General features: G+C 57.3%; 1 protein-coding gene across 1 annotated transcript; it reads left to right on the forward strand.

The window, feature by feature from the left end:
- Positions 1-5,224: 5,224 nt before the first annotated feature.
- ZFP41 (ZFP41 zinc finger protein) lies at positions 5,225-16,035 on the forward strand. The gene is given in 8 exon segments (XM_042923289.1): positions 5,225-5,357; positions 6,158-6,401; positions 7,704-7,820; positions 8,369-8,772; positions 8,775-9,991; positions 11,464-11,604; positions 14,523-14,834; positions 15,898-16,035. Coding segments are annotated over 2 exon segments (594 nt in total). The 5' UTR covers positions 5,225-5,357; positions 6,158-6,401; positions 7,704-7,820; positions 8,369-8,552; the 3' UTR covers positions 9,149-9,991; positions 11,464-11,604; positions 14,523-14,834; positions 15,898-16,035.
- The last annotated feature ends 577 nt before the right edge of the window (positions 16,036-16,612 follow it).

Here is a 16,612-nt window from a genome sequence, read left to right on the forward strand (position 1 = left end):
TGGGTCCACACAGCCTGGGGAGACAAAACACATATCATATGCCGGAGTGGGGGGGGGGGGGCGGCCCCATTCTCTCCTCACCCTCCCGCCACTGAAACGCCTCCATGCACATGACTGTTGCCTGGGTTCCTGAGAAGTGGGTGGTGGGAGGGGCTGGGAAGAGAACCCAAGTGTGCCCCAGTGTCCACTGTGGCCAGGCTGGCACCGTTGGCTGCCGGGCTCTTGGCCTTCCTGACTGGTGCCGAGACAGAGCCCTGAGACAGGAGGGAGGAAGCCCGGGTCTGGGCCTCAGTTTCCCCATGGATAAGTGTGGAACAAGGCCCTTGATCTCCACCAGCTCAACATCCCCAGGGTAGGGAAGCCCAGGGTCCTCCGCTGCCTGTCAAGGATCTCCAGCAGGTAGACAGCTTCCCACTCTCTGTTTCCTTCTTTCCTTATTAATGAAAACCTCCAGGTCTGGTGGGGGGGACAGATCCCTGAGGTGGAGGTGACATGTCTTTCTTCTTCTCCTTCCTCCTTCCTGTTCCCTGAAATGATGGCTGGGGCTCAGCAGCCACTTTGCACCATGAGGCAGCACACTGAGGCTAGTAGGGCAGCATGGAGGAAGGGGCCTGGATCGCTGGTGACCAGGAACCACTGTACTAGCCCCACGCTGCCTACCTTAGGACCCCTTTCCTTGGGAGAGAAATAAATTGCTGTGGGGTTGAAGCCAGTTGTCTGGGTTTCTCTGTCATTGCCTTTTCACATTCTATCATACGTGTGTACTCCCGCACGTGCGTCCCTTCTCACATTACTCCCACTAGTGCACACGCTCATGGGCACACATCCACCCACACGGCCCCCTACTAAAGCACATCAGAGAACAACAGAGCTCGGGGGCCACACTGAGTTAAAATGTTAGGTAAGCCCAGGTCCCCGGTTCCACGACCCTGGGTGAACGCCACGCCCCACCGGCTGCATGACCAAGATGAACGCCTTCACCCCCCAGCTGGGTTTCCCTGTCTACTAGGTGGGAGGGGAGAAGGGCCCTCCTGGCCGGGCCAGCCTCAGTGAGGCCCGGCGGACGCGACACGCCCGGCAGGCAGTGCGCACTCAACAAAAGTAAACTGTTGTCGGTGCAACCCCACGGGCCCCAGCTCCTGCGCGTGCTGATGGGAGTCCTTCGCGACCAAAAGAGACCTGATTAGCCTTGCTCCTCCCCCCTTAGAAGCACTGGGTGCTTCTGCATCACAGAATTCTCCCTCCAGCTTCTGCCTTAGAGCCCTGCTCTAAGTGCTCTAAGTCTGAGTGCACAGGACCCCCCAACATCTCTGGAGCTGACCCTCTTTCACGGTCCTCGGCACCAGGTAGGAGCTGGGGTGCTGGCTACAGAGCCCGCCCTGGCCTCGGGGGTCCTGCCACAGCCTCTTCTCTGGGGTCCTGGGGCCCTGCCAGGACCTGCCCCCTCCCCATTCCTGCCCCTAGGGAAGCAGAAGGGGCAGCCTGACCCCTCCTGGGGCTCTAACCTGCTCCTGAGGGCACAGGAGGAGGCAGGCTCAGATGGGGTGAGGACTTGACGCGGTGCAGAGAAGCCTGCCTGCTGGGCACCCTGTCCCGAAACACTGCCCCTCCCAGCCACCCCAACAAGCCCAGTGTCCCCGCCACCCCAACAAGTCTGCCTGAACAAGGAGACACTGAAATGAAGGCGTCGGCAGGCTGTGCTTTTGGGAGCTGTTTTACGTGTCAGCCTGACTGGATGGAGGGTGCTCCATCCCTCCAATGGCAGGAGGGTGGCCTGCCATTGTCCACTGACCCAACCCCACCCCAGGATTGAGTCCTAAGGTGGTCTCAGGACTTCCTTTCTCCCAACACAGGAAGCAGGTGGCCACAGTGCACTTCCTGCCCTTGTTCTCCCTGTGAGGATGAGGCATGGACCCAAAAGCAGGACGTTCCTGAGGATGGAGATTGCCGAATCCCGGCCCTCTGGTGACCGCCAGGTTTGCAGAAGCCGACGGACCCGAGGCTCATCTGGAACCTTCCAGAAAGAGGGGGATCGCAGGCTCCCACCTGAGAGCTGCGGAGGGGTCTCATTGTGGTCAGCGACCCCTGACACTCAGGCCTCCCAGCCTCAGAGGAGGATCCCTGCACAGAGGTGCATCCCGCCTGAGGGAGCGGCAGGCGGGCCGCCTGGGCTCTGTGATGGGCCTGCTGGCAGGGGTGGGGGGGCCACCTGGCCACAGGCTCTTAGAGAATGGGGGGAGGGGGGAGGAATGGAGACACGGGAAAGCCTCACTCATGCCTTCCCCTACTCCGTGTCCTCGGTCCTCCCAAAAGGAGCCTGAGATGAGCAGTGAATGTGGCAGTGTCGGGGCCACGACCCGGCTCTCGTCCCACCGCAGAAGACGCAGCCTGGAGAGACCCGATCCCAGAAACCCTGACTTCGGAATGTTTGCAGAGGAGGAAGCGTCGAATGCGCCAGCCACAGGCGGGGGGCCTTTCCTTCCAGACGCCGTCACAGAGTCATGGGCTCGCGTGAAGGAAACAGTCACAGAGTGATGCCACAGGCTTGAGTGAAGGAAGCTTACCTCTTGGAAGGAGCCGTGCGAGCAGACCACAGCCTCTCGGCCCAGGGTGGGCCTGACAGTGAATTTACGCTGCGGGGGACGCGGCGGATGTCACCTGGGGGTCGGGCTGCCCTGGCCTGTTGCCACCCACGCAACACCCTAGTAATTTGCCTCCGGGGGAACCTGTCCGCAGATGAACACGGGGAAGATCACACAATTGGAGAATGAGTGTACTTACTGCCCACCTTGTCATAAACTGTAGGCTCCAGGAGTCACATGTGAGTTTTTCTAGGTGTGTGACCCATAACTGAGGAACAAGCCCACAGGTAAGGAATCAGCGTTTCTTGGAAGCATACTAAACCTGATGGCCTCTTATGTCTCCTCCTCGCCCCGCGTCCAAGGCTTCACTGAGCCCCTTGTGCGTCGCCACACCTGTGCTCCCGAACAGCGTGGCTCTGGACCTGGCTGCCCAGTAGAATCGTCCAGGGGCACTTTTAAAATACCAGCGTTGGGAGCGCCTGGGTGGCTCAGTCGGTTACGCGTCCGACCTTAGCTCAGGTCATGATCTCAAGGTTCGTGAGTTCCAGCCCCGCGTCGGGCTCTGTGCGGACAGCTCGGAGCCTGGAGCCTGCTTCAGATTCTGTGTCTGCCTCTCCCCTGCTCACACTCTTTCTCTCTCTCTCTCAAAAAATAAATAAGCATTAAAAAAAAATTTTTTAATGCCAGTGTTGTGTGTCCACTTCCCTGCCCCTGCCCATCAGTTAGAACCCCTGGGAGGGGGGGTCCAGGCAATGATTCCCTAAGCTGTGTAGGTGTTTGAGACGCACGGCTCCGGCTGAGCGGCACTGCACCGAGGGGCCTGCCTTCTGACACCCCCTAAGCTGACCGACCACGAGGGTCACCAGGGGGCCTCTACGGTCGTGCGTCACGGGGTTCAGCCCCTATGGCATTGCTTCACCAGCTCTTGTGTGACACCTGAAAAAAAAACTTTTTCAAGGATGCTAGGGTGATTCTAATGGACCGTTTTACTGTGGCCCAGACTGAAATACTATCAAACAGCATCACCTGCTCCAGAGAAATCGGTCGTGAAAAGAAGCGTCCGCGGCCGTAGCAAACTTCACGCTGCCGTCTTATTTTGAAACTGGCCACCGCCGCCCCGGCTTCACAGCCGCCATGCGGACCACCCAGCAGCCGTCGGCCTCGAGGCAGACCCTCGGCCAGCAGAGACGCACTGGCTGAAAGCTCAGCTGGCGGTTTTAGCAAGAGAGTATTTTTGTAATGAAGGTGCGTACGTTGCTTTTTCAAAGACACAATGCTGTTGCACACTTACTAACTCACAGTATTGTGTAAACATAATTTTTACAGCCCCTGGGAAACCAAGAAAAGCCATTTGACTCACTTCATTGCAATATTTGCTTTTACTACTATGGTCTGGAACCCAACCCACCCTCCTAGGTGCGCCTGTACGTGATAAAACACACTAATAAGGAGATTACATAGTGTGTTAGTGGAATGTGTTATGAGAAAATGCAGGACCGGGTGGGGGAGTCAGGGGTGGGAGAAGAGGCCAACTATGGTGTTATGGACTCTGCTGCCCTCTCCAAGCGCAGGGGGCACCTGGGACTTGCTTCTAAGGTGACACAGGTCGTCACACCTGCAGTCAGGTCACGTTGTATGATGGTGACAGGAGGTAATGCCTATGGTTCTGTTGTTATATGAGGAAGGTCACAAGAGGTGACTCCCGCGGTTAGACTATGTTCTGTGACAGTCCATCTGAGCAGCCTGGGAAGAGAGGCTCTCCCACTGGCCCTGAAGGAGCAAACAGCCATGCTGGGAACTGGCCTTGGAAGGGGCCACGTGGCAGGGAATGGTGGGTGGCCACCGGGACCTAAGGTCAGCCTCTAGCCAACAGCCAAAGGAAGCAGGCCCTCAGTGGCACAGCCACCGGGAAATGAACCCTGCCAACAACCACGGGAGTGTGGAAGTGGATCCTTCCACGGATGAGCCTCCAGCTGAGAATGCAGCCACTGACACCACGACTGCAGCCTGGCAAGAGCAAGCAGGGAACCAACTAAGCCACGCCAGGACATCTGGACACCTAGTCCAAGGAAGTGAGGGAAGAAACAAGTGTTTTAAGCAGCTAAATTTGTGGCAACCGGGAAACTAATACAGAGAGCAGTCGGGGCTCCCTGGAGACGCGGAGCAGGAGGTGGGAGTGCGCCAAGGAGATAGCTGGGGATGAGCATCCGGGCAGAGGGAACGCTGCCAGGGCAACTGAACAGGCCAAGTGCACCGGCTGTGTGTGAGTAGCACAATCAGGTGGCTGGAGAGGGGTGAGTGAGGGGACAGGGGTGACGGAGGAGGCTCAGGGGTGAGCATAGGGATGAGGTACAGGGTGGAGGGAGGGAGGATGGAGTGAGGGAGGGGCGGGCGCGAGGGAGGGGGCGCAGAGGTGAGAGCACGGACGGGCGCGGACGGCGGGCGGACGAGCAGGCCCTCCCAGGAAAGGGCACCAGGAGCTGGGGGCGGGGCCGTCCACGGAGTACCACTGAGAGGCCTGGGGGGGCTCCTCCTAGAGCGGCGCCGGAAGGGGCGGGCTCTTCCGGTCGGCGCCGAGGCCGGCTGCTGGGCCGGGCGGGCCCGGTCGCCCGGCGCGGGAAGACTGGCGCGCGGCGGGGCCCGGCGCGGGAGACGTCGTTCCCGGGCCCCTTGCGGGGGGCGCGCTCGCCCCGTCCTCCAGCCGGGGATTGCGGGTTCCCTGGGCTCCCGGGCGCCGCGGGGAGGAGGGCGAGGACCAGCTCCGTGCGGATCGAGGTGAAGGCGGCGGCCCAGGGCCCTGCACACTTGGCTGGCGAGGCCCTGTCGTTGGCGGGGGTGCGTCGTGCTGCCCCCTCGGGGTCCCTTTCCCGCTCCTCGGCACGGCCCGTGGCTGCTGGCCCGCGGGGGGCCCAGCGGACTGTTGGGGTGCACGTTTGCCCTTGGATCCCAGACCCGCTAGTGATGCAGACCCCCCGCCCCCCCGAGACCCCGGCTTCTGAAGGCAGGGGGACGGGGCCAGGGTGAGCGGGGCTTCCGGGGGCCCCGGCTGCGGTGGCTCCCCAACGCTTTGTGGCACAAGGGGCCCGGCCCAGAGAGTAAAAGAGCTGCCCCGACGTTGCACGGCGGGCACCAGCCCTTGGGCCCGGCGCCCCTGCTCCGGCCAGGTGGATTGAGTGGTCTGTGCGGCTGCAGCGGGCACTCGTGTCCACAGGCCTGTGAAGTGAGGGGCCAGAACCTCTGGTCTACCCCGTTTTTAACTATTTAATAACTTGGTGTGCTGTGCACTTAGAGAAGTGGGTAAATACCGTTGCTGCCCTCAAGCACCTGCCAGCTCGACTGAGGCAGACAAGTCGATTATCTAGAATGTTTCCTGGGCACCGGCATGTGCTGGCTCCTGCCCAGTAACCAGGGATTCGGGGGTGAAAAAGCCATGACCCTTGCCCGCAAGTAGCCACATCTCAGGGAAGCTGCTGCCCCGGTGGCAGTCCTGGCAGGAGACCGGAGCACAGAGAAACCCCACGCAGGCCCTCCGCTGGGTGGGTCTTCATTTCATGTTGGTTCTTGGTTTTCTTCAGGTTCCCACTGAAGCTAGACTCCAGCCTCCTTGCCTGGTGCGGCGATCCTCTGCCCTCGGTCCTCTGCCCTCCGTCCACCTGCCCTCTCCAGCAGGGGTCCCCTCTTACTTCTACATGCTCCCCTCAGCCCAGATGAGCTGCCTTTACCTGTGATTCAGGCTCCCACCTGATGCTCAGAACAGCCTCCCAGAAGCTACCTCCAGTAGAGCCTTTGGGGCCACATAGGCCTGAATCCCAATCAAGTGTAAGTAAACATTGTTTTTTAATGTTAATTCTTAGGGTATTTCTTTTTGTTGTTGTTTTTTAAGTTTATCTTTGAGAGGGCATGAGCGGGGGAGGGGCAGAGAGAGAGGGAGACAGAGATTCTGAAGCGGCTTCTGCGCTGACAGCAGCCAGCCGCTCTCAGGGCTCGAACTCATGAACCGCGAGATCGTGACCTGAACCAAAGTCGGACGCTCAACCTACTGAGCCACCCAGGCGCCCCTAAACATTTTTATTTAGAAGAAACTAGATTCTCAAACTCCTTATCAGGATGGGAAGTTTCTACAGTCGTCTTATGTATTGCCTCTGCATGGGGGAGAAGAGGAAAGGCTTAAAGAGAATTCAGAGTATTTATGCCTTAAAACATACATCACTTGGGGGTGCCTGGCTGGCTTAGTCAGTAGAGCATCTTGGGGTGTTGAGTTCAAGCCCCACGTTGGGCATGGAGCTTACTTAAAAAACCTGTGTTTTCACGCACAGAGTTGGATAGACACACAGATTAAAAGGATGGTAAGTAGATGATGGAAAGGAAGTTTCAAAGAAAAATACAGCACCTGGAGTATTATCGTGTAGGGCATCCCATTTGGGGGTAGGACAGCTTGTCAGGGTTATGGGCCTCCTAGTAGGTACGGGTAGTCGTCACAGGTCATGAGATACCTTTGTTAAGAAGGTCTTAACAAGGAAGGTCTGCAAGGAATATTGGAAAATTAAAACAGGACCTGCCTTTGGAGCTTTTTCTTTAAAAAAAAAAAAAAAAAAAAAGGGCCTTAATCTCGTGGAGTATCTTCCACCAACAGTTAAAGAGCCTGCAGTCTGTCAAGGCTTTTTGCTAGAATTCCATCAGCGCTGAGAGAAGAGGCAGGTCCAGGAAGCTGACGGATGAGACAGAAAAGAGACAGGAGAGGGATGGCAGCAAACGAGATGAGGCGTGCAGGTGCTGCTTCTGCGAACACCTGGGCTGTGGGAACCCTGTTTGAATTCGTGGCGAAATTGGGATGCTGTTAGAGGGAGTTAGGGACAGGGTCCGTCAGGTGTTTCAGACATGACAGCGTGAGCAAGGTCTGGGTGATAGTTGCCTGGGCTTTGGCTCTCGGAGGAGTTCGCTCTGGTGAAGTGCTGCAAGGAAGTCTGGGGCCGGGTTAGGGAAGAGGGAGTTGGGGGGCACTGGTTGAGGCACTGGTTGAGTCCGGGAGGCCTCTCTGGGCAGGGCCCTTGGAGCAGAGCTCCGAATGAAGTGAGGGGCCGGCCCCGCAAAAACCTGCGCTTGGCCTGTTTCTGGAATCAGCCCGACACTGAGGCGGGAAGCGCTGGGTATGGTCGAGGAGTCTGAAGAAAGCTGGACATGAGGACGCGAGTGAGGAGAGGGCCGAGGGATGGGCCCGGTCAGGCGCGTATAGGGCTTGTAAGTATGAGGGACACCGGGGCAGGCGCGGGGTAGGGGGTTCACTGGCTGCTCTGTGGAGACAGACCATGGGGGGGAGGGCAGGGCGCCCACTAGGGAGCCAGCCCCAAGTTTGATCCATCTCAGACTCCGGGCTCGAACTGACAGGCACGTGCCACCTCTTAGCCTAGAACCCCCAAAGCACATCGTCTGGTCCCAAATACAGGAAGTGGAGATGGGAGGGAGAAAATGGTGGGGGAAACTCCCGACTTGGGGACCACATGGGATTGCCGGTCGTGGTACGCGTCAGATCCTACCAGACACAGGCCCGGAGGCACCGCCCCAGGGAGAGGGTTAGAGCGAGCGTCCCGTTTGGTCACGTCCAGTTTGAGAGGCTCGGGAGACGTCCAAGGGGAACGAACACACAAGCGGGGAAGGGAGAGGGCCAAATTCCCCAGCGCGCCCCGCCCCCATCCGTCCCTTAGTGATTCTGTGCCACGGGAGTCCCCAGCTGTGCTCTTCCCGGACGCTGGTGCGATCTAACAGTCCTGGTGTGGCTTCTCCACCAGCACAGGGGTCAGTGGAGTCTCTCTCTGGTGCAGACGTTCCGTTCCAGAGCCTTCGGTACGAGCTCAGACAGATGAAAAGCTGTGTGTAAAGAACGAGCTTTCTGCAGAAGTGGAGAATCCGGCCCGGCCTTCCCCAGTAGCCCTTCCCGGCTTTCCGTGGCCCCTCCTCCTGGGAACAAAGGACATGGAAAAGCCCGTGGGTGGAAGGAAGGCCCAGACCCCAGAGGAGGAAGTGCATTCACTGAAGGACACACCCAAAGGAGAGAAAGCGTCGTCTGGGGAGGAAAGGCCAAGCAAGAGGTCCACGTTGGCAAAAAAGCACGGCAAGGAACCCGGCCCGAGTCCTGAGGATGAGGAACATTTATTTGATGCCTTCGATGCTTCGTTTAAAGATGACTTCGAGGGGTTCCCGTGTTCATCCCTTTTCAGAGAAAGAAGCCCTATGGGTGCAGCGAGTGTGGACGCATCTTTAAGCATAAGACAGACCACCTCCGCCACCAGCGGGTTCACACTGGAGAGAAGCCCTTCAAATGTGATCGGTGTGGGAAGCTGTTCAGGCACAGCTCTGACGTCACCAAGCACCAGAGAATCCACACCGGAGAGAAGCCCTTTAAATGCAGTGAATGTGGGAAGGCCTTTAACTGCAGTTCGAATCTCCTAAAACATCAGAAAACGCACACTGGGGAGAAGCCGTACGAATGCAAGGAATGCGGGAAAGCCTTCGCCTACAGCTCATGTCTCATTCGCCATCGGAAACGCCACCCGCGGAAGAAGCACTGAGCGTGGGGAAGCCGTCTGCCGAGAGTCGGCGTTCGCGCCCGTGAGAACCATCCAGCGCGGGCCTGTCCCGCCGTCCCCCATCCCACGTCTGATGGAGGCCGGGGGCCCGCGGGCCGTGCGCTCAGTGCACCTGTGGTTGTGGGTCCCCACCACCAGCGGGACGGTCAGCCCAGCCCGGTACACGCGTGCTGGAGCGGGGTACAGGCCATCTCCAGGTCGAGACACCGTGATAACATGGGAGACGCGTGCAGCTGCGGCACCAGAGACGGTGAGTGTGATTGTGTCACGGCCGTCTGGGCGGGAGGGACAGCTGGAGCTTGCGAGCGGCCCAGCACCTCCCCCTGCGGCCTCCCTGCGGCACCCGCTCTGGTCTCTGCCTTTTCACCTGCTCCTTCGAAGACTTCAGGCTGCAGACTGCTGACCTGCTGGGTCCCGAGCCCATCCCCGCACAGCCTGGCAGGAGGCCTGCGGTCAGGTCCCCACGGCGCTGCACCAGACACCTGCTGTCCCCGCTCGGCTGGCCGTGGTGACAGTCCTGTGGTTTGTGTCTGGCTTCCCTCCTTGGGCTGGAGCACCAGTCCTGGGACTCAGCTTCCCCTTCCCCCACTGCATCCCCAGGAACTGGACCCCCTGGCCCAGCCCCCAACCCCGGGTGAGCAGCCCGACTCACCCAGATGGACCACTCAGGACCTAGATGCTGCCACCATGGGAGATTCCTGCCCTGGACGCGTGGTGGGGGCCCCAAGGATGTGAGGGCAGCTTCGAGCCAGCCTGCATCTGCCGTGGGGGTCTTCAGACATGAGGCAGTGTGTGTGCCCTGCCCTCCGGGGATCAGCTCTCCAGGTTAGTTTCACTTCTTAATGCCTGCCCTCCAAGTTCCATCTTATCCCCCGGCCAAGTCCACATGCTGTGCCCACCCTCCGTTTTCCTCCAGGAATGGTCTGGATGGGGTTCCATGCTCTGCAGAGCGGGGTGCGGTTTGTCCCAGGATTTCTTGACAGCACAGGGGGAGTGAGGTGACTGTCGGCCAGGCGGTAATACAGCTTTTTACTAGGAAAACGTTGATATCTACACTTGCAGCTATTTGGACCCCCAAAATGGGGATTCTGTCCTGGAGGAAGGTCCTGAATTCGGATGCAGACGCGTTTCCCAGACAGGTGGTCCCAGACGCCAGAGCGCGGGTGCTCGTGGAGGGAAGGTTTCTCCAGGTTAGGTGTTTGTGCTATGATGTTGTACACACCCCTGCCTGAGCTGAGCCCCCACGCAGCAGGCCCTCCCACACTCGCCCCTGGTGGGACCAGGATGTAGAGGGGAGACACGGCGTATGAGCCTGGGCTGGAAGGGCAGCTGCAAAGGACACGCATGGGACGTCTGTGAGACCTGTGTCCACGCTGTCCACTGGGCGGCAGTGCCCTCGGTTTCAAGGCTCCCCGTGTTGGTGTGGCTCGTGGCCCATCTCAGACGTCGTCCTTGTAAAAGGTGTGCGCTAAGGTTTCAGGGGCACGGGGTCATGATGCCTTGAGTACGCTCTCAAGTTCAAAGAAACAGACAGACAAGTAAGACACGTATGTGTGCTGAGAGCAAGGAAGCAAATCGCTTGAGTGTCGGTCTGTCCTGAAGCCAGAGCAAGGCCGGCGGGTGTTTTCTGTTGAGGGCCGGGTAGTAACTGTGCTTGGCTGTGGGGCCCCACGGGCTCTGTGTGCACTCAGCTCAGCTGTGACATGCGGCCTCACTCACAGACAACACAGGCGTGAACGTGTGCCAGCGAAGCTTTATTTACAGAGACCGGCAGCAGCCAGTTTGAGCCTGTTCTGGATGGAAAGTGTGTGAGGGCCACCCGTCGGTGCATGTCGCAGCCCTTCAGAACTGGGTGCTGGCAGGGGAAGCTGGGCGCAGAAGGTGGAAAGAATCTTTGGGGGGGGGAGCCCATCTTGATGTACTGGAAGGCAGGGTGTGGACACACGGACGTCAGCCATGGCCATGGCAGCGCCCACGCACGTCCAAGGGTGTCTGAGGCCACTTCAGTTTAGTTGGGTTTTTATTTACTACAGTATTATAACACTCCGGGATATGTATGTTAATACGTAACGTGTCGTTACATAACGTGTACGTTACAACACGTGACGTACGAGGGAGCGAAACCGCCGCTTTCTCTGTTATCCTGAAGGCCGCAGCCACTAGCACACCTGACTTGTACCGCTGCCTAATGGTGCGTTGACGAGAAGGGTTAACGGTTTCCTAAGAAGGGCACGTAGGCTGTTTCTGATTTAGGGCATTATAAATCACGCTGAGATAAATATCTCGTCTGCATTTAGGGTCAGCAGGACAGATCCCCAGAAGGGGAATCGACAGGTGGAGACCATTCTGGCAAATCCCCTCTTCCTGGCCGTGCCGGATAGGCGCCCCCACAGCCCCAAGGACGGCAGGCTTGCCCCGGCCTCTCCAGCAGCAGGCAGGTGGGTGTCCGTAAAGAAACATACTCTGATTCTCTGGCTTTGATTTCTTTTTTTTAATTTTTTTTTAATGTTTTTATTTATTTTGAAGGAGAGAGACAGAGCATGAGCAGGGGAGGAACAGAGAGAGAGGGAGACACAGAATCCGAAGCAGGTTCCAGACTCTGAGCTGTCAGCACAGAGCCCGATGCAAGGCTCGAACCCACGAACTGTGAGATCATGACCTGAGCTGAAGTCGGACGCTTAACCGACTGAGCCACCCAGGCGCCCCTCTCTGGCTTTGATTTCTGGAGAGGAAGCGAGTGGTGAAGGGCTCGGGCTCTCGGCCTCGGGGCTGCCGTCCTGAGCCGGCACTGGCACCGTGGAGATAGGAGACCTTGGGCACATCACTTAACCTCCTTGTGCTGCCTCGGTTTCCTCAGGGACAGCACAGGGATGCCGATGGTGCTTCACCTGATCCAGTGAGTTAGGACGGGGCGTCCCGAGCGCAGGGCCGGCGCCCCCTAACTGTTGTGAGAATGTCAGCCCTTAGCGCGCCTGGCTGGCTCAGGCGGTAGATGGTAGATTGTGCCGCTCTCCATCTCAGGGTCCTGGGTTCAGCCCACGTTGGGCGTAGAGCTTCCCATCACGTGTTGTGTTCTTAGCGAGGTAGATGTTAGCTCCCGCGCGTGAGCGGTGCCCGTGCCGCTGGCCCTTGGGGCCCCTCCCGGTAGGACCGCGGCTGATTTCAACAGCATCAGCCTGGAGAACAACAACAGAAAAACACTTAAAAAAATAGACTTGGAAACGTTTTTTAAATTTTTTTTTTTAACGTTTATTTATTTTTGAGACAGAGAGACAGAGCATGAACAGGGGAGGGGCAGAGAGAGAGGGAGACACAGAATCTGAAACAGGCTCCAGGCTCTGAGCTGTCAGCACAGAGCCCGCATAGAAACTCATATCCTAGGGAAAAAACCCTCTCAATAACCTGACTCAAAAAAAGTACATAATGAAAGTTATAAAGTCCTCCAGCCTCTAGGAAGCTGAAACAGGACCTGCCAGAACCTCTGGGAGCCACTTCAGCCAGCAATGGGGACGCCAGCGGAGCGAGCTAGGAGTCGGCTGGCTGGGCCTCCGGCTTCATAGGAACAGCAGCAGAAGGGGGCAAGTAACACGCCCGAAAGTATCAAAACCAGTGGGAGTGGCGGCTGTCGAGAGAATTACACAGGCAGAAGTTGGGTGTTTGAAAGGACTGTTGTGGCTTCTGGGCTCAGCTTGGTCAGCTGAGTGCCCGACTCTTGATTTCAGCTCAGGTCCTGGTCCCAGGGGCGTGGGATCGAGCCCCGCATCGGACTCTGTGCTGAGCGTGGAACCTGCTTGAAATTCCCTCCCCATCTCTCTCTCTCGCTCTCTCTTTCTCCCCCTCTCTCAGCCCCTCCATCCCCCTTGTACTCTCTCTATAATAAAATTTTAAAAAGGAAAAACGGATTGTTAAAGCTGGCATCGTGTGACAATAGCGTCCAGGAAAAGGGAAGGAGCCGGTAAACTGTTATGGATGCAGAGGGAAGGTGACAGCAGGTCGTCGGAGGAAAAGACAGCGCAGCGAGCCAGTGGCTGTGAGCGCGTATGAGGCGGGTTTTAGGAGAAAGGGCAGGTGGTGAAGCCAGCACGAGAGGGCGCCGCCCAAAGACCCTGTCACTGCTGCACAGAGTGTGTCCCCAAAGAATTCAAGTCAGGTAGTGTGAGTTCAAGAAACAGAAAATTCTAGTCTTGTGTGGACTCAGACACTGGAAAGAAGAACCAGCTCACCTTCTATGAGCTAGTAGAGCTGTGATGTCAGCGCCACAGCCAGCGCCCCCTGCTGCCGGACGGAATAGCGACAGGCCGCGTCCAGCGCGGCGGGGAAACGTCGTGGAGCGTGACCAGACCGGGTTGTTTCAGGAAGGCCGATGTGGCTTAAAACGGCTATCATTTCTCACAATAACAGATATTATTATCTTAACAGCTGCAGAAATATTTGCCAAAATCCAACATCCGCAAGTAAGGAATACAATAGAATTTTCTAAAGCCGATGCAGAATATCTCCCCAAACCGTAGCAGCGCTGTGCCCTAGGGCTCCGTGTGGCCAGTGCCCCCCCCCCCCGCCCCCGCCCTCGGGGTTTCCCCTCGGCGCCATCTGGAGCGAGGCCGGGAGTAACGTGTGCGCACGGCCTGGAATGGGAAACCCCTCCTGGGCGTATAGCAGGCGATGCTGCTGTCTCCGTGGCATCTGACAACAGTCCCAGGTAAGGCGTCAGCGAGGATGCAGCCCGTTGTCACGTTGAAGGTCGGCGGAGTTCACTGAGCTGTGTATGCGGAATCAAGCAGGTGCGTGGAGGCACGGGGCAGCATCGTTCGCGGTGGCCGCCGGCGGACATGCCCCGGGAGTCTCACCAGATGAACAGATCCACGAGACGTGGTGTAGCCACACGACGAAATGCTACTCGGCCGAAAGAGGAACGAGCCCCCACGCCCGCCGCCACACTGCGGAAACGGTGCCGAGTGAGAGAAGCCAGAGAAGCAGTGGCCCTGCCGGCTGCTGTGCGGCGCGCAGACAGAACAGCAGAGTGGAGGTTACCAGGGGCGGGGACGGGAGACCTTCACGGGTGCAGCGTTTCTGACGGGCAGGGTAACCAGGTTAGGGGTGTAGATCGCGGTGGTGGGTACACAGCGTCGTGGGTACTTAATGCCGCTGAATCGTGCACTTCCGACGGCTGAAGTAATCAACACCATGTCGATTTTACCACAGGGACAGAAGCCCATTGGGTTTGATGTGCTGGTAACAATATGCAATTTTAAAAAGCTATCTATCCGTTCGGCAGCAAAAATAGCCCGTCCTAGCAAGTTAAAGATGTGCCCTGTCGTGCTCATGTAGAAATTTCACTTATTAAAATATCTTACAGAACTTTTGTGTGGGTGCCCAGAAAGCCACGTGCAGCGACGTTTAGCACGCGGACTGTCAGAAAAGTTGGAAATAACTCAAATGTGCATCAACAGTGGACAGACCCTCACCACCACCTGCGCATCTCAGAACGCTGAGCGAAGTCAGTCGGTCACAGGAGGTCATTATTATAAAGCGCAGAACTGAACAGCAAGTTGTTTGGAAATATCAATGCAGTAAAACGAGACAGAGACGAAAGAACGGTTCCTCGGGCAGGCGAGGCCACGTGGGCTCGGGTTTTTGGGTGGCGGCTAGTCCCTGAGCCGTGTGGATGGTAAGCGGGTGTCTGAGCTCTGTCCCGCACCACATCACATACACTGCAAGTTTACGTGTGTTTGACACAGTTAAACCTTGGTTTGCAAGCATAACTTGTTCCAAAAACATGCATGTAATCCAAAGCGAGTGTCCCCATAAGAAATGATGGAAACTCAGATGATTGATTCCACAGCCCAAAAACATTGGTATAAAAATGATTACGATACTGTAACATAATACAAAATAGAAAAATAACCTGCACTTGCCTTTGAAAACCTTTGTGCCTGGTGTGAGGGAGACAAGACAGAGGAGGGTTACTGTGTAGGACGACTGCCACCTATTGGCTCAATGGGATCTTTCTTTTTGTGCCACTTTATTTTTTTTAATTTTTATTTTTTAATGTTTGTTTATTTTTGAGAGATTATGAGCGCAGGAGGGGCAGAGAGAGTGGGAGACACAGAATCCGAAGCAGGCTCCAGGCTCCGAGCTGTCAGCACAGAGCCCGAAGCGGGGCTTGAACCCCCAAACCATGAGATCGTGACCTGAGCCGAAGGTGGATGCCTAACCGACTGAGCCACCCAGGTGCCCCTTTTGGTGCAACTTTAACAAGGAACCTATCCAATGACACTCGCTTTCGCCTCCTTTTGAGGATTTCGCGGAAATGTGACATTGCATTCGTAACAGTCCCTCAGAGACAGAGAGAGAGAGGGAAGAACCATTGGCTCCGTTGTGATCATGTGATGTTCGGTGCCACTTGTGACCCTATTGCGAGACATCGCTCATTTATCAAGTTAAAATTTATTAGAAATGTTGGCTCATCTTGCAGAACAAGTTCCTCACAACCCAAGGTTTTACTGTATTTTATCTTCTAACTTTCTTAGCTTTTTGAGAAACAGGGAGCACTTTTCCCCTGGTTGTGTCGCCTTCCAGGTCTGGGGCCCATCCCCCTGACGCGCGTTGGCGAACACCAGCTTCCACGTGACGGAAGCCAGCTCCTTACTTGGGTAGTTGTGGCTTCCCGACAACGAACCAGGTAATAATTGCATTTCTTTGTTCAGAAGGTTTTCCTTGTCCGTTTCCAGTTGTGAGAGCAAATCACCCCCAGTCAAGAAGGTCCTGATGCAACACGCCTAAACATGAACCTCAGGCCTGACAGAATTCCGGACATTCCCGAGCTCCGAGGACGGATGGAGATCTGTACGGAAGAGGAGAGGAAACCCCCGGGGTGAGCAGAAAGAAAACGTCTAAGGGACAGGTGGGGACACGGGGCACAGGCAGGACGGGCAGCTTGGCGGCAGAAAACCCACACCGGGAGATGCCTGCCAATGAGTGGAGAGAAGGGGTTCACGGGCGAACTCCCTGAGGCGGGGGGTGCCCTCACCTGGTTCCGAACCTGGACCCGGAAGGCCACAAAGTTCACCCCTCCGGCCCCACCCCCCCAGGAGGCCAGTCCTGACACCACCGGCCTTCTAGGATTGCGCTGCAGGCAAGTCCAGGACTCCCAGCGCTCTGCTCCTGGAAAGTCCCAGAGAAAGGCCTTTTCCAAGTGTGAAAGCTCTGGGGTGGGGGGAGGGGCGCTGAGCATGGTTCCCGTTGCAGGAGGAGCAGTTAGAGGGCCCTGCCCTGCATGGAGGGCTCTGCGACAGCAGGGGCGCCATGGAGGCCTTCGAATGGAACAGACGGGGATGGCTGCGGATGTCCCGGGGACGCAACACCGATCGTCCTTACCACTGGCATCCCGTGAGTTGGGCCGGCAACTGTCCCTCCCAGCCTCGTCTGGCCTCAATCTGAGGGAAG

Source organism: Panthera leo, chromosome F2 (assembly GCF_018350215.1).
Source record: "Panthera leo isolate Ple1 chromosome F2, P.leo_Ple1_pat1.1, whole genome shotgun sequence".
In the NCBI taxonomy this organism is placed as follows: domain Eukaryota; kingdom Metazoa; phylum Chordata; class Mammalia; order Carnivora; family Felidae; genus Panthera; species Panthera leo.